Consider the following 20,817-nt stretch of genomic DNA (forward strand, 5'->3'; position numbering starts at 1 on the left):
AGAGTTGATGCCAGCCAGGTATTTCTTGCAGTATTATTTAATACAACGACTTTCTGGCTAATGAGGCTCTGAGGTTCCAGAGCTCAATCCAACCAACTATACTGACAAAACTATCACTAAGCAGCAAAGCTACTGACCATTCCTATGCAAAGTCCACTAATGGGGGACTCCAGGTGGCCAGTTTGAATTCCAGTTGGCTATCTACCACAATGAGAAAATTCTGAGTTACAATAAGTTGATCTATTTATTCATACTGTCTAGCCCAGTCCCTCTCTCCTTTCATCTCCCACCTTCGTCCTGCCCTCCTTCCTTCCCCCACTGCAACAGTACACAGCAGAGGTCAGCAAAGTTCTCCGTAAAGGGCCAGACAATAGTTTAGTGTAGTCTTGGTTCTGCCATTGTAGAACACTAGTAGCCATAGACAATCCATAAATGAATGGGTGTGGCTGTTTCAATGAAATCATTTACAAAAACAGGCAGGGGGCCAGATGTGGCTCCCAGGACTGTAATTTTTCAGTCCCTTGTATACAGTAGCAGTTCTCAAACTTTAGCCTGCATCAGAATCACCTACAGAACTTAGTAATACACAGATTTCTGGGCCTCATCCTTAAAGTTTCTGATTTTGAAGATCTGCAGTGGGGACTGAGATTTTGCATATTTACTAAGTTCCGAAATGATGCTGATGTTGGTGGTCCACTGACCACACTTTGAGAACATACTCTGAAAGCCACTGGTATAAAATAATGGTCTTCACTGCAGTCAGTGGCAGGCTGAAATGTAATGAACAACTGAGAAAGTGGAAATTACATGCTGTCGATTGCTAATTTTACAGAATATTTCATATGGAGACTTACTGTTAAGTGCCATAATATTATCTGTTCCTGGATGATGGAAATTTATTCCCATGCGTCCTAAAAAATAAAACAATTCTGTTTTAAGCACAAAGAAAAGAATGTTTAAATATAATCACAAATATATTGCACAATATGAACATTACAAAAAACTAAAACAGATTAAACTATAAACAATGCTATCAAAGGCCACAGCAGTTACAGCAGTTTTAAATCAAGTCATAAAACATACACATGAAAAATCTTAAAACAAAGCCAAAGTCTCAATAGCAACAAATAAAATAAACCAAAACAAAAAAGAAGCTTCCATTATAATAGGAAATTTTAACGCATCTCCCGCATTCCAATTTAAACATGCCAACTCCCTGGATTACACATTTTATTTAAACAATTTACACCGCCCTTCAAATTCAAGCAGCAAAATAATGAATTCAAAGAAGTAAATAACCTTGAAGCTTAGAGAGAATTCAAAGACAAACATTTCAAAGCAGCTCAAAATGCAACATAATGATCAGAATGGCGAGCAGAAGAAAGATGTAAATTTACGTAACATATAGTGGGGAACAATTACTGGCCAAAAAATTTAGGGTTCCTGTGCTGCCCCTATCACTAACTAGTTAGATGACCTTGGACATAATACTTATGTCCAGACCTTTGTCCTTACAGTAACCAGGGACCAGATGCTTGTTTTTGTATGCTGTATGCCGTCAAGCGAAGAATCATTTTTATAAAGAGTTGTAAAAACAAACACAAAATTTAAAAAACAAAGAATAATGTGCAACAGAAACCATATGGCCCATAGGCCTAAAATATTTACCCTCTGGTCTATAAGATGCCAAGGCTGAATCAAATGTTTTAACTAATAGCCTCAGGGGTTTAAGAGTGGAAGATGTATTAATTATTTGGGGAAAAGGAGGTGGATATGATTTACTTATCATATTCTGAGGTATTCAAACTTAACAAACAACCAGTCACTGAAAAATCTGCCCTAAAAAAATCCAATCAGAATTTAAGAAAAGGGTGCATTTGAGACAGTCTCTCAATCTCTGACCTAGGAATATTCAGATAATGGTATGTTTCCCATAAAGTAGGGATGTTCCCTAAATGTTTTCATAACTATAAAGGGCTATGAAGAAAACCAAGCAAGCCCAGATTTAGCTCATTCAACTTCTATTTCTTGTGCTACAATCATTTATGGTAAAGAATTGGTAGTTTATTACTACTACATCAAAAAATAGTTTTTATGTTTCTGGAACTCCTTATGTTCCCTAACATTAAGGGGCACCCCTCTCTGTAGTCCTCCAGAAGTTGGATCCTTTTTATACTCTTTCCATCAGGTCTTAAAACTTTTCAGCCTGGAAAGATGAAGCTGAAAGGAAAATCTGTAGTTTGATTCTAATTATCATCCTCTACACTGATTACTTCCAATTCAATCTTTCTAAAGATGTAGCAAAACAAGAGCCTTAGGCAATGTTTTGTAAATGAAAGTATCACTACTTGCTGAAAAGAAGAAAATTTTTGCCCTTCCTGGTATCCTTCCTACTACTGTTGGCCAATTCGAGGTCACTTTAATGATCTCTAGATCAAGATCATCCACTAAAGATTTTATGAGAAACTCCAGTTCAGTGTCAAATCCATCATAATCAATTACTTAAATGTAATCTATAATTTTTTCCCAACAATATGCAAATCCTTTCTAGTGAACTGCTTATGGCTTCTTTAAGCTACTTTCTCTACCTCTTCAAAAATTAATGTCCAGATTATAAAATACATTTTCATTGGAGAAAACACACAATACAGAAAAGTGAAAAAAAAACAAGATCATCAACTAAAGACAAGCTCTGTTAGCATTTTGATTTATAGTCTGACAGTTTAGGAGTATATACCTGTAAAGGTTTATCTAAAATGAGGTTTATTTTATAATATTCTTTAAATTTAATATATTGCATGCCTTAAGTTTTATGGCTATTTGGGATTTTGAAGGAGAGAGAAAATATCAAAAGCAAAAGAAAAACTGACTCCAAACTCAGATGAGGCCATTTCTTTTTTCTTCCCTTTGTCCAACAAATACTGCTGTTTAATCAGCTGTGAAAATAGAATCAAGTGTGTGACATCTGGTGATTTCTGTTAATGCAGTCTGGTGCTGCCAGCGTGACATTTTGTCACCTGTCCATGGTTTGCTATTTTTAAATTGTTCTTGTCAGCTAGCTATCTTTTAAGTATAGTGTAAAATATAAGGTTTCGAAAACTGGAAGGCATACTTGGTTTTACTGAGTTAAATGATGCTGTGGAAATCTGAGACTGTGTCCCACTTTCCCCACTGCATAAGGCCTGATAAATGGGGGTGGGAGAGGAAGGGAGCAAGGTTAGAGAATAGGGTTGGAGAATACAGTTATTCAGACTGTAAACATCACAGTCTCATAAGCTCAATTCATATTCATATTTAAGATGCTAGTTATAAAAAACTGTCTCTACTGTTATTTAAAGTTTCAGAGTCAAACTAAACCTATACTTCTATAAGTCCAAAGTAAAATCTGGAATTTTTGTTATTTCGTAATTGATTATGAAAGTCACCTCTTCACTTCTGCAATACCATTATGAGATAGGGAACAACTGCTGTATCTTTTTCTAATCATTCCCATATGTTCTAAAAAGTCAAGTCCTTTCGAGACCTTTATGTAACAGAATGTGAGTGCTCTGTTCTAGAAAACATTATAAGACAATGCACATTCTATTGGATTCTATTTCCTACCAATTTTCCCAATAAAGTTGAAGAGACAGTGTCTCAGAAAAAGTATCTATAAGATAAAATAATGCATTAGGTAAGAACACAATAAAATGGTGCTTCAAATCCCTTTTAAGGGAAAATTACAAAAGTATGGTACTATAACACTTAAAAATATGTTTCAAAGAACCACAAAGCAAAAGAAATGAGGTTCAACCTGAGGTCAAATCCTAGTTTCTTTGCATACTAGTAGTGAATAATTTTTGGTACGTTATCAATTCCTTTGTGCCTACATTTTCTCATTTCAGGCTGTACCCTAGAACAATTAAAGCCAGAAATTTGCAGAGGTATACCCAGGATTAAGTACCCTTAATCTTTTTCTTACTCTCAGGTGATTATAGTGCTATACTAAAAGGATCACTGGACAAATTAATGGGAGGTACCTACTTAAAAAAAAAAATCACTCAACTTCTATGTATTGTCTTCCCTTTTGTATAGAACAGAAACTATCACTTCTTGCTAACTTAGAGCCTGTGCCCTAACAGTTTCTGCAATCAGCTAACTTTTATACAAGACGGACTGATATGGACCAAAGGGAGGTAGTACAAAAACAGAACTGGAGCAGTAATTCAAGTAAGTAAAGAGACCGTATACTCTTCTGAATCAACTAAACGTAACGAAGGTGCACTTTTTCTAAAACAAGGTGACCTCAACATTTCAGAAATGGAGTCAATGTTCTGTAAGGCTGTGTAATGCTAAATGTTTCATCAGGCACTACCCCCAAATAGCCAGCCAAGCTTACTCCTCTGCCACAACATGCAGACTAAGTGGGATGAGAGGAAGGTGATTCCATCCTGTTTTCTTGCCATGGTGCCCGCTTGTGCTATAACAGCCAGGCTGAGGGGACTTCATAATGTCACCTGCCCTGCCCAGCGCACGGTTGTTGGTTTTTCCCTATTATTCTTCTCTCACGTCACTTAGTCCTCTTTGAATTAAAATCCCAAGAGAGGGTATGAATAATCAAACCTAACGTCCCTGAGTTTTCAGAGGGGTTTCCCCAGTAGCTAGGTAAAGCCTCTTCATTGGTAGGAATTCAAGAGGGTACAGGGATGAACCTTTCCCTTACCTCTAATCATAACTCTCTGATGCCAGAAATCCCTCTAATTCTCATAGTCAGGAGAAGAGTTAGCATTCCCTATGTCCACTAGAAAAGAGGACAGAGGACTACTCTTCCTACTAAGGCCTCACTCATCCTTTTCCCCCTCGAATTCAAGAGAAAAGTTGAATAAAAGGATTTCTTACTGAAAACATTTATACAATGAAATATCACTGTGCACTTATTTTCATCATGTTTACTTTATGTACATCATGAAGTACTTCCATTTTGCAGGAATGTGATATCCTACTTAATTATATTTTTTTTACACTATTCAGATAAAAAATTTTGGAAAGCCAATAAAACTTAGGAGGATTGTTTTTCTTTCTCCTTTAGGTAGTTTTTTATAATGACAGAATGCTTATCCTTCAGTAATCACTACTTGCATCTATGGCAAAGACACAATTTTGACAGCTTGCATTTGAAAGCCTTTAACATTTAGCTGCAGCCTAGCTAGAAGGAGTAAATTCTGTAGGGATAAAAAGGTTTACTTTATTACCCAGGTTTGAATGGCTGTAAAATCAGAAAGGCTGAGTTGAAATACCTCATACCCTATAGAGAGAATATAAAATGTTTGGGAAAATGTTAATAATAATCTCTGTTATCTCTAGGTAGTAAGGTTCAGGTGTTTTCTCACTTTTCTTTTGTCTTTTTACATACCATTTGAATGTCTTACAATGAGCGAGAATGTATTTTTTTCTAAAGAAAACTGAAATCCAGAGCAAAACACCAAAACAAATAAGCGCACAAAAAACCAATGACTCTCTAACTTGAATTTAGAGACCCTCAAAATAGTCTTCAAGTAAAAGAGGATATTAATGGCAGGAGGAAGAAAAGGATAGATAAGGAGCAGTGTTTTTGGACAGACTCATACAGAAGTCACATGATAGGTACCCTAGCCTATCACCTTTCTCTTAAAGCTCGATTCATCTAGATATTGCCATTTTTTGACCCAGAGACCCTCTCTATGAATTTATCTTAAAGAAAAAACTACATGCAAGAATTCATCCATGGCAGCATTGCCTACCTATAATGGAGAAAAAGCTAAAAACAACCTAAGAGTCCAAAGTTAAGGTCTATTAATAAATTATAAAGACCAGATAAATAGAGTGTTTATTATGCAAGGGGAAAAAAGATACACCATCACAATATTTCTTTTATTTTTAAATTATCTTTTAGTCATTATACTGTGCTCCACTTTTAAAGTAAAAAATTACTGAAAATCTTTCCCTTAAAATGCTGGCATCATAATTATGTTTTTAGAAGTAATAAGGATCAAACATATGGTGCTATAACCAAATAGAAAAGTCTCCCAGTTGGAAAAAGGAAGCAGGCAGTTCAAACACCCTAACTAGGGGACAGTAACATGGAGACGTAACTGACCATGGGAAGCAGATCATTCACAGGAAATCACTGTGAGTGGTATGAATTGTGAAGCTGTAACCATATTGAGACTGTAAAAATGCACATATTAAATGCCTTTCAACTTCTTAGGTCATACTGTATCTTAAAGTACAATTCAAAAGCCTTTTACAGATGAAACCTCACATTTGTAAGTGTACTGGAGAAATTTATGCAGAGGTAGCCGGACAGATAAGAAAAAAGGGCCCCAGCGTTGGGGCTGGGGGAGGGAGGTTTGAGAGAGAGGGGATATATATATGTATATATATATATCTTTGTATGTATGTATAGTTATGACTGATTCACAATGATGTATGGCAGAAACCAACACAACATTGTAAAGCAATTACTCTCCAATTAAAAATGTAAAAAAGGGGGGCGGCCACCACAAGTGGAATAAGTTATTTACCCTGTCCCACAGTAAGGTACCCTCCATGCACTTTAGCAGTGCTACTCTCAACAAAGCACGACAGCTCCTGCTTAATCAATATTCACAAAACTCTAGAAAATTATTTTATAGACCATAATCTAACATCCTTTCATAATCTTTTATTGCTAGAAGAATACAGACCAAGATAAGACAGACACGCATAAAGAACAAGGGCTGACTTCTTTAGAATAACAGGATGGGCTTACAGCTGTTCTGGTAGAGAAGGACGACAAATGTAGCCTTAGAAGATACTAAAAACACAAAACAATCTGTGAATATTGTGTGTGTGTGTGTGTGTGTGTTTTTAACACCATTCTCACTTCTAAATGAAATTACCATGTACCTAATCTTTACTGAAGAAAGATGTGGTAATAGTGACTAAATATAACAATGACAAAATGAGAGGCAGTTTTTTTCCTACTTCTGAAGGCCTTAAAATATAGCTTTTGTCAAAATCTTTTATTTTCTTCACAGCCTGTTAACTACTTTCTTTTCACTAGAAATTGAGGAAAGCAGCATAAAATCATGAGTGTGACAAGAAAATGATGAAATAGATTTTTGGTGTGGCGTGAGGAAATGACTATCACGTACCCAGTCAGTCATATCCTATATAAGAGCCTGCAGAGAACCAGAGGGGATCAGATTCCTCACAACTCTAGAGGACATAAGGGTTCACACAAGATGAGTGTCCCTGTGGCTAACTCTTCCAGTTTTCAGATAGTTAGGCTCTCAACCCAAATACAATGGCTATTTCCACAGAAAAATTCTATTTTACTATTTTAAAATATCATAATGCCCCCAAGAATTCCTATAATCCATAACAAGAACTATCTATAATCATGAATGTAGTATCACCCCCTCTCCTGAATTTACATGGGCTCTAAAAATAGGAAATCCTAATATTGCTGACCTTGGGACTTTATGCCTTACATTTAACTCAAAACATTTTCCCTGTGTTTAGCCTTAGAGAATGCAGTGTCACTACCTGCTCTTAAAGTCTGTGTACTGATACTTCCTACCCTAGGAAAGTGACTGTATTTTAATAAAACCCTTTTCTATAAAGTTTTCTGACAGAGCCTTTGGAGATTAAATCTCATACTTCCTTGTAGTAGACTTGGATTTAAATGAATTAATCCAGATTCGGCCAAGGATTTCAAATACACAAAGCCCGGAAAACTTGGCTTCTGGTCTCATGCTATAAACCACAACCTCAGCTACCCAGCACATGCTTCTGCCAGACATTATGATTAAAGCAGTCAACCGTGATTATGATAGGTAGCTGAACCCAGGTTTAAAAAAAAAAAATCAACTTTAAATACATTCCACAATGCTTTACAGAAGCAAACAAACAAAAACAAAAAAGAAAAACAAAACACAATTAATAAAAAGCTGATTTTTGTTTAAAACACCAAGCAAGGAATGGACATATGAATATTCCTAACCTGCAAAATGATTCCTCCACATTATATCAGCGAAACTCATTGGTGGGCCACTGGGAGGGTAGTGTTTACCTTTCAGAGGCTCATGATCTGTCCTGATCATATCCATTAAGGAGTTCTCCAACGAGTGCAAGTTAAAAGTGTCATAGGGCCTACTCCGGTCCTAAAAATAAAAACAAAATAATACATAAAATTACTTCATAAAATTAATAACCATATCATTTGCTTCTTGCCATGGATTAACGACATGAATGAAGACTCAAGGTAGTTTTAATAACACGGTCATTCTTTTCATTAAGAATAATGACTTGACAACATGAAGTTTAATATGTTTTCATAATTAATTAAATTGTACCCTTTTCCCTAATAATTCTTTAATGTATATGCTCCAGTACTTCAGACAGATTTTCTCTCAAATGAACTAAAAAAAGTAAATTCAAAAAAGAGTTGAGTGAGTCGACTTTGCCTTCAACCCTTCACCCTTTGCCTCTACTATCAAATGAATGTTCTCTTCAAAAGAATAGAGACTTTTTTCCCTAAAGAAAGACACTAAGAGCTCAGTCTACAAATGGAAACATTTCCCTAAAAAATCAAAAAGAGGCTATAGTTTCAATGTAATTAATCATATTGGGCATCTTTAATAATTATTACTAAGTTCCATATATTAAATATACTTTATACAAATTAAAATGTGTCCAAAGTACTAAAACTACCTTTTGAAAAACACTACATGAAAAACCCTTTAACCCAAGGTTGTGTGTTTTCATGATGTTAGATTCAACAACATTTTGAAAACAGAGAACCAACACACTAAGTGAAGAAAAAAACTGTTCTACTGTGTTTCATTTAAGCCCATGGGAGACCATCACCTACAAATTATTTTTAGTAGTATGAGCCTAAAAGGAAGTGTGGTTCATGGCTTAACTTAATACTATAGAACAGATTTAGTTTGCTTTTGTTAAAAGAAAAGCAATACAGTCATAAACCTCAACAACCACACCAAATCAAACTACAGCAATGAGAGATTATTTTCAGGGTCCTGAAGAGTTTATCCAGCTTTGCAAATGATCACTTATCCTCCCCTTTGAGCAACAGAATAACAAAATGACTGCCTAGATGAGCAAAAAGGGATACACTAGGTAAAAACCTCAGCTACAGTCATCATTTTCCAGCTTAAGTCTTAAAATCTTGGGAAGCTGTTTCTTTCTGGTTTCTGGAAAGTATAGCCATATACCTATCCATGGAGGCGGAAAGGAAGGTGGCATTTCCTCAGCACTGAGCATAAAGTGGGAACCCAGAGGGTTACTGAATGAATGAATGCAATAAGTTTGGCCGCAGGACCCAAGAAGAGCCCTAAACTGAGAACCAGAAGCAAAATTGCCAGAACGACTACAATCAACGAGGGGCTTTTGGACATCATTATCTACTGCTCCAGTCTGTGCCTGAAATTTCTTCCTTTATTGAGAATTCCTTTATTGAGAGGATTGAACTAGATTATTTATAATACCCCTTCCAATCCAATACTTGTTTTTAACTCACACATTAAGAAGGGCACAGATGTCTTTTTAAATTCACATATGAGGTAGAGGGCACAGATATTTTAAGACGCTACAGAGAGAAATTCCATTCTTACAAACCTTTAATGCCCAAGCTGAGGGCTAGGCCCTGGTGATTCAGAGATTAATGTTATAACCTAGTCCGTTTGCAAGTAATTAGTAGAGGGAGACATAACCAGTTAAATTAAGAGTATGACAGGTGTTTTAACAAAGGAATGTAAAAAGTACAATGAAAACTAGGTCACATCTATTTCTTAAAGAACATACAGGGGCTTCCCTAGCAGTTCAGTGGTTAAGACTCTGTGTTTACAATGCAGGAGAAATGGGTTCGATCCCTGGCCAGGAAACTACGATCCCCCATGCCATGCGGTGCAGTCAAGGGAAAAAAAACAACAACAACAACAACAGACATATATTTGTGTGTGTATAGTTCTTTTTCAAATCACATTCTATAAAATCGTGTCTTAAATCCAGACCTGTCATTTAACCAGCAATTAGGCTTGTCTTCATCTATTCTTGATGTCTTTAGTATTCTCACTGGCAAAATGGGATCTTACCTGGGAAGATTACGATGAAATAAGTTAAGTATTCTTTTTACTCACTTTGTATTTGTCAAAGAGCTAGCATGCATCATTTCTTTGCTTTTTAACAATTTTATTTACTTATTCATTTTTGGCTGTGCTAGGTCTTTGCTCGGAGAAGGCAACGGCACCCCACTCCAGTACTCTTGCCTAGAAAACCCCATGGATGGAGGAGCCTGGTAGGCTGCAGTCCATGGGGTCGCTATGAGTCAAGACGCGACTGAGCGCTTCACTTTCACTTTTCACTTTCACACAATGGAGAAGGAAATGGCAACCCACTCCAGTGTTCTTGCCTGGAGAATAATCCCAGGGACAGCAGAGCCTGGTGGGCTGCTATCTATGGAGTCGCACAGAGTTGGACACGACTGAAGCGACTTGGCAGCAGCAGCAGTAGCAGCAGGTCTTTGCTGCTGCATGGGCTCTTCTCTAGTTGCAGAGAGTGGGGGCTACTCTCTAGCTGCAGTGCACGGGCTTATTGTAGTGGCTTCTCTTGAGAAGGACGGACTCTAGAGCACTCGGGCTCCAATAGCTGTGGCATGTGAGCTCAGCAGTTGCAGCTCCAGAGTACAGGCTCAGCAGTTGTGGTGTACGGTCTTGGTTTCTCCACCAACAGGTAGATCTTAGTGGAGATCTTCCCAAATCAGGGATCAAACCTGTGTCTTCTGCATTGACAAGCTGATTCTTTACCACTGAGCCACCAGGGAAGTCCAACATTTCTTGCTTTACTGCTGCCCTCCCACCCTTTTCTGCCTACACTCCGTTTTTTTCCTTTTTAACACTCAGCAGTTAGTTGTGCACTAATGGATAAGAAAGAGACATGAAATACTTTCTTTGGTTCTCCATTTTGGTCCATATATAATTTAAGACGGTCCCTTCTTTTGCCTTTATAATCTTGCTGCTGATTATTTGTTTTGCTTTGGGTTCAAGTTATCAGTGGAAACTCCAATTATTTATGGAGTAAAGCTTAATTTTCAGAAATGCAAGTTTATCTGTACCCAAAATAATAACCATCATATTCTTTGTCCAAAGCAAGAAGTAAAAAAGTATGCGGAGGAGGAGTCAAAAGGACAGACTATTTCTGGCACTGACAATCCCAGATTGTGTCTAAGAGCCTTCTATTATATGTATCCACACTTCTAACTAGAACCCTGCAGATGTGGCACTACTTCCAAAAAGGCTGATGAGGTGAAGGAACTATTAAAAAAAAATTGCTGTTTGAAGGCATTTTAGAATCTTTCCAGCTAGGACAGTGTATTTTTTTTTTTTCATTTAATTCTTCATATGATCCTTCAAGGTAGATAACATATTCATTTTACACAAGGAAGGTAAGGTTCAGAGAAGATTCAAACCTGGATCTGACCTCCAAACCAATACTTAAGAAGTATAAAAATAGGTCCAAAGAAGTTGATCTAAGCTATATGGGATGGTAAACGAAAGTTCTACAGAAGCATAGCATTGCATCTAATTACCAATGAAATGACCTTCCTGGCAAGGTGGCAGTGAGTTTCTGTCAGGGGACTATCGGATATTAGATGACTGCCTGTCAGGAAAACCGCAGCAGACATTTGGAGAAGGAGTCACGTATCTGAAATTGTTCCCAACCTGTCAGATTGTTAAACTCACATGTAGAATGGTTAAAATGCAGGTTCCTGGGCTCTGGCTAAAAGCAACTTAATTATAATTTAAAAAGAAATGAATGGAACTTTGCTGGTGGGTACAGTGGATAAGAATCTGCCTGCCAATGCAGGGGACACGGGTTTGATCCCTGGTCCTCAAATATTCCACATGCCGCAGAGCAACTAAGCCCACGCGCCACTACTACTGACCTTGCACTCTAGAGACTGTGAGCCATAACTACTGAGTTCAGTGTACAACGACTGAAGCCTGTGTGCCTAGAATCTGAGCTCCACAAGAGAAGCCACCGCAACGAGAAGCCCAGGCACCACGACAAAGAGCAGCCCCCACTTGCCACAGCTAGAGAAAGCCCATGCACAGCAATGAAGACACAGCAACCAAAAATAAACAATTTTTTAAAAAAAGAAATTAATGTCCTGGTGATTCTTATGACTGGCTAGATTTGAGAGCCACCAGACTGGATGATTCTTCAAGTTAAGCCTTTATACCCATGAATCTGATCACTACAATGGGACAGTAAAGTGAGGGGAGAGACGAGAGAGCGGCAAGAAATAAACAAGCTGGGTCACTTTGACAAGGGTCAGCTTTGTAGTCTCCTAATTGATTGTGGGTGAGAGAAGCAGTTGGTGGCCTAGTTTTTGAAAGAACAGACTTTGAAATCAGACATCTGATTTTCAAATTCTGGCTCTGCCACTTGCTGGCATGTCATTCTGAACAAGTCTAAGCCTTGATCATCTACATTTATAAAATGGCAGTGAAAAGAATTCTCTTTTTATGGCTGTTTTCAGTACTAGATGGAAAAGTACAACAAGGCATCTGTACCTTGTTGTACTAATACTGAAATCTGTACTAATATTGGAATATTAGTGCTCAACAGATGAAACAAGTGAAATGCGCAGTGCAATTTGCATCGGCTTCTTAATTGAACAAATGTCAGTAAGTGCTGAGAGACTTACTTTCTCACTAAAATTAATTCTATCTATGTCTCATCAATTTATATTTACATACGATTCGCTCTTCTTAGTTTTATAAGTAGTAAACGTTGCTGAATTAACTGATTAACCAGGAACAAAAAAGATAGAAAAACTAAAAAATCTGAATTGAAATTCATCAGAAATTATGCACAGAGAAAATCAGACCACAATTTATCATTTAACAGAGGTGACAAATGGCAAATAATCACATAAAGTCTTTTTCTCCCATTAGTTCTTTTTCCAGGTATAGGGAGTAACAAATAGGGAAAACACCTTTTAAAGCTTGTTTTTAACAAGCAAACATATCAGGATGTATTAGTACATGTATAAATAATGTTTCCCATTACTGACTCTTTTCTCCAGAGATAAGAAGGACAGATGTTATCAGTTAGATGTACACAGAGGCAGCCCACCCTCAGTCTGCAGTTCATCAGGCCTCCTCTCCTTCTTCCCCTCGCTTGACTTCATGTTAATACACTTACCAAGTACTTAATGTGTGCCTGACACTGCTCTAAAAATGCTAAATGTATTCCCTCACAACTCTGTGAGGTAGGTAGCTTTTATCCCATTTTATAAATTAAGCAATTAAATCTTGGAGACAGAAGCAGCTGGCTCAAGGTTACAAGGCAGAACCAGGACTCCCTGTACTGCTTCCCTGACTTCCTCCTACTCCCTCCACCTTAAATCTTTTTCACAAACACCACCTCCACCGAATCCTGACACAATCACAGAGAGGACTCTTTGATCCCACTCTCCCACACAGGCAACCTAACCTTCACCTGCCCTTGGTCAATGACCCTGGTTCTACTGACAACTAGTTAAATTCAAGAGGAAGTTTGATCTACCCTCCAGGACAACCTCAGGTAAGCCTCTGCCAGCCCGATTTCATTTACTTGCCTTTTTCTTGGGGGAGAAATCCAGGACCCTTTCCAAACCTTTCTGGCTTATCCCCAGACACTTCCTCTCTTAGAGATACAAAGTCAAAGCTGCAAGGGGCAAGCGAGCATTTGGAAAAAAAAAAAAAAGAGCAGCTCTGGAACCACATGATAAAATTAATCATGGTTATATAACTATTCAAAGTCACAAAGCTGGTCAGAAATCAGGATGTGAACCCAGATATGTGACTTCCAAGTTCACACCAGTAATGCTCCAATGCTCTACACTGATCAATTGCCATGAGTCCCGTGAACAACGGGAGCTTGGCTGGGAGCAATGGGGCAGAGACAAGATCAAAAATCAAGAGGAGGACAGGTGTCTGAAAGGGCTAGCAAAGGATAAATAGGGTTGTGAAACGATATCAAAGAAAGAGGAGGAATTCCTGAAGGAGGTGTTTCTATTTATCATAGGGCTCCAACATACATAGGATAAAATATTTCAAGGTTAAGGGCATTCAACTCATAAGCAAAACCCACAAAACTAGCCATTTCTGAATTTCTACCATACTGCTTTTATTATCTGAGCAGTTTACATTATTTGAAACTATCTCAATTCCCTGTCCTATCCTGTAAACATTGTTTAAGGGTAAAGAATATGCTTTACCTGTTCTTAAATGGATATTTAATTACATAATTAAAAGTATGAATATATTCTTCTCAAACACACACACACACACACACAATATATTACAGAAAAAGCAAAAACTGCCAATCCTCCTGCCTTTTTTAAACTCTCTAAGACCACTACATACATCTGCATATATTCTTTCAGACTTTTTAAAATTCACACACATATATACATAGAAAACATGTATTATTTTTCTATTTTTTGTTAAATGTGAAAATATGCATGCTATCTTGCTATTTACTTTCTTTGATCAATATTGTGCTTCTGAGATGTTTTTAGTCACTCAGTCATGTCTGACTCTTTGCGATCCCATAGACTCCAGCACACCAGGCTTCCCTGTCCTTCACCATCTCCCAGAGCTCGCTCAAACTCATGTCCATTGAGTTGGTGGTGCCATCCAACTATCTCATTTTCTGTCATCCCCTTCTCCTCCTGCCTTCAATCTATCCCAGCATCAGGGTCTTTTCTAATGAGTCGGCTCTTCACATCAGGTGGCTTCTGAGATAGGTCCCTTTTAATAATCTGTTCTTGTCTCTCCCCTCCCCAACTATACACACATACCTCCTACAAGGTAAATGCATAGTGTGCATGTTAAAAGAATCAAGTGATCATCCCAGTGTATAGTCTATAAAATAATTTCTGATTTTGAGATTCTTTTCCCTATCCCCCAGTTTCTCAAAATTTCTGTTCTGGTCCTTTAAATGCATTTCCTCCATACTTTGTCTCAGTTCAGTTCAGTCGCTCAGTCATGCCCAACTCTTTGCGACCCCATGGGCTACAGCACGCCAGGCTTCCCTGCTCATCACCAACTCCCAGGGCTTGCTCAAACTCATGTCCATTGAGTCGGTGATGCCATCCAACCATCTCATCCTCTGTTGTCCCCTTCTCCTCCTGCCTTCAATCTTTCCCAGCATCAGGGGCTTTTCCAAGGAGTCAGTTCTTCACATCAGGTGGCCAAAGTATTGGAGCTTCAGCATCAGTGCTTCCAATGAATATTCAGGACTGATCTCCTTTAGGATGAACTGGTTTGATCTCCCTGCAGTCCAAGAGACTTTCAAGAGTCTTCTCCAGCACCACAGTTCAAAAGCATCAATTCTTTGCTCTCAACCTTCTTTATGGTCCAACTCTCACATCCATACATACTGGAAAAACCACAGCTTTGACTAGACGGATCTTGGCTACTTTGGCACAATGGTTTCCTGACCCCTGGTTTCTATGAAGGACACCACTACTAATGAAACATAAGGATCTATGGAATCTGACAGCCCTGAGTAAAAATCCAAGAGGCAATACATGCTAAAGATCAGCATGTAGTAATCTCAAGCATAGAATATGCTTAAGAGTACCAGAAAGAACAAACAGAACATTTCATAACAAATATTAGACAGGGATAGGAAACAATTAGGTGAGTAGTAATATAAAATTTCTATTTATCACAAAGTAGAAGTCTAGGAATTTATAGTTCTAAACCAATACTGCTGTTATATGTCAGAACGTATCAAAAGCATGAGGTCCCTATATCAAACTGAACTTTACTATAGTACCAAGCTGCCTGATAAACATTTGCCCAAAGATTAAAACCTTTCTCACATAAAGGAAAATCAATGTCACTAATCTATGGGGAAGAGAAAAAAAAATAACTTTTCAAATATAGATTTTCATCTCATCTTCAGTAGGTATCAAGTCCTTCAGTCAATTTTAACCATCTCAAATGAGATTACCATATATGTAGCCCTCTTGAAAATGTGATTGTAGACTCTTCCTCAGTCACTCAACAGCAAGCAGATGCACCTTTTATCCAACCTGAAGTCCTTACAAAGTTGAGATCTCTCTCACTTTCCTATCTTCAGAAAAAAAATAATTGATCCCAGCACCTGCTATGAATTTTAATAATATTTAACATTATTGTCAATTCAATTCTCCATGCAAGAAATTCTCAAGAACCTGCAACACAGCTGTACATAAAGAAATCAAAGCTTTCTCATCCTTTTCTTCATAAGGATGACTAATTCCAACCACTCAAACTTTTCATCAGATCATATTTTTTCCTTACTGTATAAGAGCAAAAAGGGTAGTTTGACCTGCTTGAGAGATGCACAAAAATGAGATGAGCATGACAACTTGCGGGACAACCCAGGAGTTTCACCTCATCTCGTCCTGTTCCCTGCCACCCAATCTTCCTGCACGGCTCTCCTCACTGGTTTACCATAAGATGTGGTAAGAGGCCCAGTTTATCAGACACAGGGAAGAATGGCTCTTAGAATGTTATTCACCATAAATGACATTCACTTTGAGGCCAGATCTAGCTGGGTAAATACTGACGGGGTCAACTGGACAAAAAGCACAAATGCCTATTGCTACCACTTCTGACTGTGGTCAACAGCTCAGAGCTAAGTACATAAGCACTTTTAAAAGGAGTGAGTATACAGTTTAGCAGTGTGCTAGGTAAAAGGCAGGAAGTCAGACCTAGAAAGGACACAGAAAGGGAAAGCGGTAACTAGAGAGGTCAGAAGAGCAGGGTCCAAGGAACTCCGAAAATTAAAGTTCCCCTTTTCCTGGTTATTGTGCATATGTGACTAGCTGATGTTGTCCCAAAAGTGTTAGGCGGCAGAATATTATCCCAAGTAGCTGATTATTAGACATGACAACATAAGGGGAGCTTGACCTTCACAACCAAAACCTATCTTAGAATATTATGCAAAGGTACATACACTCTCTATATTGTTTTCTTGTTACTGACCATAAATGTCAGAATCCATCCACAAAACTGACCATTTCCAGGTATTGTTGGATTCTACTGGTGTTCCCAACCCCAACATCTTAACTCCAGATAATCTACACTAATGCCTGTTATCCTCTATAAACTATAACTTCCATGGGAGCAGAGAGATAACTTATTTCTCCATATTTTCACCACCCAGTAGAGGGCCTGGCATAAAACAGGCATTCAGTAAATGATTGCTTTACATTTAAATCATCCTCCCGATGGCTTCATACTGCAAGATTTTCATTTAAAACTAACAAAGAACCACATACCTATTAGAGAGGCTAAAACCCGAACAAACAAACAAAACATCCTGACAATTCCAAATGCTGACTAGGACATGCAACAACTCTCATAAATTGCCGGTGGGAATGCAAAATATTACTGCCACTTTGGAAAAACAATTTGGGAACAAAAACACATGTCCATACAAAAATCTGTACATAAATGCTCACAAAACTTTATAAAACAACTTTACTTACAATTTCCAAAAACTGGAAACTATGCAAATACCCACCAAGTGGAATATTATTCAGCAACAAAAAAATGAAACACTGATGTTCTCTAACATGGGCGAACCTTAAAAATACTATGATGAGTGAAAGAAGCCAGTCACTAAGAATCACATGTTGTATAATTCCAATTATAGAAGACGTCCAAAACAGGCAAATTATCCAGAGACAGAAAAGTAGACTGGTTATAGCCTAGGGCTAGGAGAGTGGGGAGGGAAGTCGGGAGTGACTGCTCATGGATACAGGTTTCTTTTGGCCATGATGAAAATGTTCTAAAATTAGATAGTAATGACTGACACACAATTTAGTAAATATACTCAATGGGTGAATGAATTTCTTGGTTTATGAATTGTATCTCAATAAAACTATTATTTAAAAAAAGAAAAAAGCTTTCCTAAGATTTGAATAGGAATTATGATACTGCCTGAAAATTACCTAGTTTGGTCACAGCGCCTAAGTCCTAACAACTCCTTGAGCCATGACTGAAGAAGGCAAAGTATGTTCCATTCAGGAGCCACTGAAGGATCCAGGTAATTAAATCGAAATCACACAGTAGTGAAATTCAAAAGGCAACCCTACTGCCAGTCATATAACTAATGCCATCCATTGTCACAGTATGTATCATTTCTACTTCATTTTTTGGCTGTACTTCGTGGCATGTGGGATCTTAGTTCCCCGACAAGGGATCAAATCAAACCCATGCCCACTGCAGTGGAAGCGTGGAGTCTTAACCACTGGACAGGCAGGGAAGTCCCTTCATTTCCGTTTATAAAGATGTCTTTAATGTTCCCCCGGAAACCCTCAACCACAGCACTTTTTCATGTCTCCTATTGTTTCTGACCAGTTTTTTCTTTTTTAATCCCAGAGATTGCAGTCTTATAATGATAGTACCGTGACCTTCAGTGACCCAGCTTATCCCATGTACAACCTTTTAAGAATGATATGCTCCAGCATCTACCTAAAAGCACCACTAGGCCATAAAATATATCTACATTCATAAACACCAAAACATGCTCTACTGCTGTTCAACTGTTTGGCTCCAACGGTTAGGTGAAGTGACAGCAGAATTCGCAGATTCACCAGAATCTGACAGGGGCCGCGACGTGAATGCTTCTGCTCTGGCCCCTTGTTATCCTTTGATCCCTGTATTTAAAAACTGGTCAGCAAAATACAGCTGCTTTAATGCAAATAGTCCTATGGCAATGAAAACAACAAAGCAACAACTCTGCCAGTTTGGGCTAGCACCTGTTTAGGGTTCTTCTCCCCTCAGAAACCAATAGATGATGCCGTGCCCAGCGTCCACGTAGATTAAGGGCTATGGACTCTAGCTTTTTGCTGTCACTCCCCGGCCACCACTGGAGATGTCACCAATGTGCTGTGTGTTTATTTTTAAGCAGGGAACCTGGTGAGTACCAAGAAAATTCACCCCACGTTGATGGACTGGAACCAGAGGAAGAGAAGCGCAGTATGCTTTCTGTTTCCAAACCCCTCTCTTCTAATGGAAGGAGGGAAAACAAACCCCCCCAAACCCTGCTTCTCCAGTTTACTGTACAATCTCATTCGAGTCAAGATGAGACCTATAATAAAAACAGATTAAGTAACAACAAATATAAGGATAAGTATAGTAAAAGCTCTGTCTTAACCATTTTTAAAATGTATTCTTTGTGAATTTGAAAAGGCTTACTCCCCCTTTATGATCACTGGCTCTGACATAAAATTCTGATTTACAAAAATAGCTTCCAATCTACCTCTAGAGAGAGGGAAATGGATGGGTATACTGGTTTTCATGACAAGTCTTGTAGAATTTACTAGGTCACAGCTACCATATAATGGATAATATGTGCCAGACCCTGTGCTCAGTACTTCACTTGGGTTATTTAATCTTTATAATTTTCCTATGAGGTAGATATTATAATCTCTATTTTACAGATGAGGAAACTAAATATTAAATTCAGTTCTCGATACAAATCAGGTATCCTTGGAGAAGGCTAACCACACACAAAAAAGTATTTGTTATGTAAGAATTCCAGGAAGAAAAGAACATCTATAAATCCTCAGCCTAATCTTCCATTTAGATGTTATCACATTTAACGTGAACTTGTTAAAGTATCCAAAATGCAAAGCATCTATATTTATTAAAATATTTGGTATTTGGAAGGTTAAAAAAATTTTTTTAGTTCAAAATGAAGCCCATATCATTCTTGTAATGCTCCTCTAAGGTACTTTAGAGATTATACAGTAAAATGCAATAATTTAGATTAAGGGAAGTTCAGTCAGAATTTCCAAAATACCTACATCACAGAACATTTTTTAGAAGAACAGCTTTAAATGTTAGTGCTAACAAGGTTTTGTCAAGTGTGCTGAGGGCTGTTTTTCTTCATTTATTCCACATGCGTGTATTAAAAACTTTAATATGTCAAGCATTAAAGATTAAGAAGTTAAGTGAGGCACAGCCTGTCCATAAGAAGCCAGGTGTCTCACTTACAGATAATTACCATATAATGAGGTAAGCACAATGACAGAGCTGTGTGCTTGGAATTATGGGAGCACAAACGACAGAGACATCAAAAATGTTTCCAGAAAAAGAAGGCCAGAGGCACAGAGACCTGCACAGACACCTGGGTCCAACTTCCTCAAGAAATCTGGAAGGACTCAAAGAGATTCTTCAAAGGAAATATATGCTACAGGCTATAAACAGATAAGACTCATTTGTAAATACTATTAACATTAAGGATACAGCTTAGGAAACCATTTGTCCAGCACAGTATCAGGTTAATTTGTGTGTGAATGTGCCCAACTTCAGAATAATATTCTACCACAAAAGAGTCCAAGTTTATTTTAAAGACTATTTTTTTGTGGCCTTAAATCTTTTCTCTGGTATTCAACTTTGGGGAACTGGAGGAGAGTATTAGCTTTATCTGTTAAGTCAGATCTGCAAATATTTATTCACTAGCATCCTAAAGCAACAAGTAATCTGATTTCCTCCTGTTACCTTTTATTTACAGAGTACTTTACATCCCTGAAAGCATCTTCCCACACCTCAGCTCATCTGAACTTCATTAGGGTGTTCTTTTGAGACTTACTTAGCATGCCCAATACCATTTCAACATATCCCAGAACATTGTCGTCTTATTAAACCAGCAACAGGGCTAACAAAAACTCCTGGAATTAAATACTTGCAGAACTGATCAACGCTGGCTATGTGTCCAGTACTGTTTTAAGCACTTTAC

At 37.9% G+C, this 20,817-nt stretch overlaps 1 protein-coding gene across 10 annotated transcripts in view; it reads right to left on the reverse strand.

The window, feature by feature from the left end:
- CPEB3 (cytoplasmic polyadenylation element binding protein 3) overlaps positions 1-20,817 on the reverse strand; it is a 263,323-nt gene that overhangs the window by 169,832 nt on the left and 72,674 nt on the right. For 7 of the 10 annotated variants that reach the window (XM_059881919.1, XM_024985731.2, XM_005225419.5 and 4 more), the window contains 2 exons: positions 8,006-8,165; positions 855-911 (listed from right to left, as the gene is read on the reverse strand). In XM_059881919.1, the coding sequence (XP_059737902.1) occupies positions 855-911; positions 8,006-8,165 (217 nt within the window). The remainder of the gene's footprint in view (positions 1-854; positions 912-8,005; positions 8,166-20,817) is intronic. The other 3 variants (XM_024985732.2, XM_010819779.4, XM_010819778.4) reach the window with 1 other exon arrangement.

The sequence above is a fragment of the Bos taurus genome, chromosome 26 (genome assembly GCF_002263795.3).
Source record: "Bos taurus isolate L1 Dominette 01449 registration number 42190680 breed Hereford chromosome 26, ARS-UCD2.0, whole genome shotgun sequence".
NCBI classification, from domain to species: Eukaryota; Metazoa; Chordata; class Mammalia; order Artiodactyla; family Bovidae; genus Bos; species Bos taurus.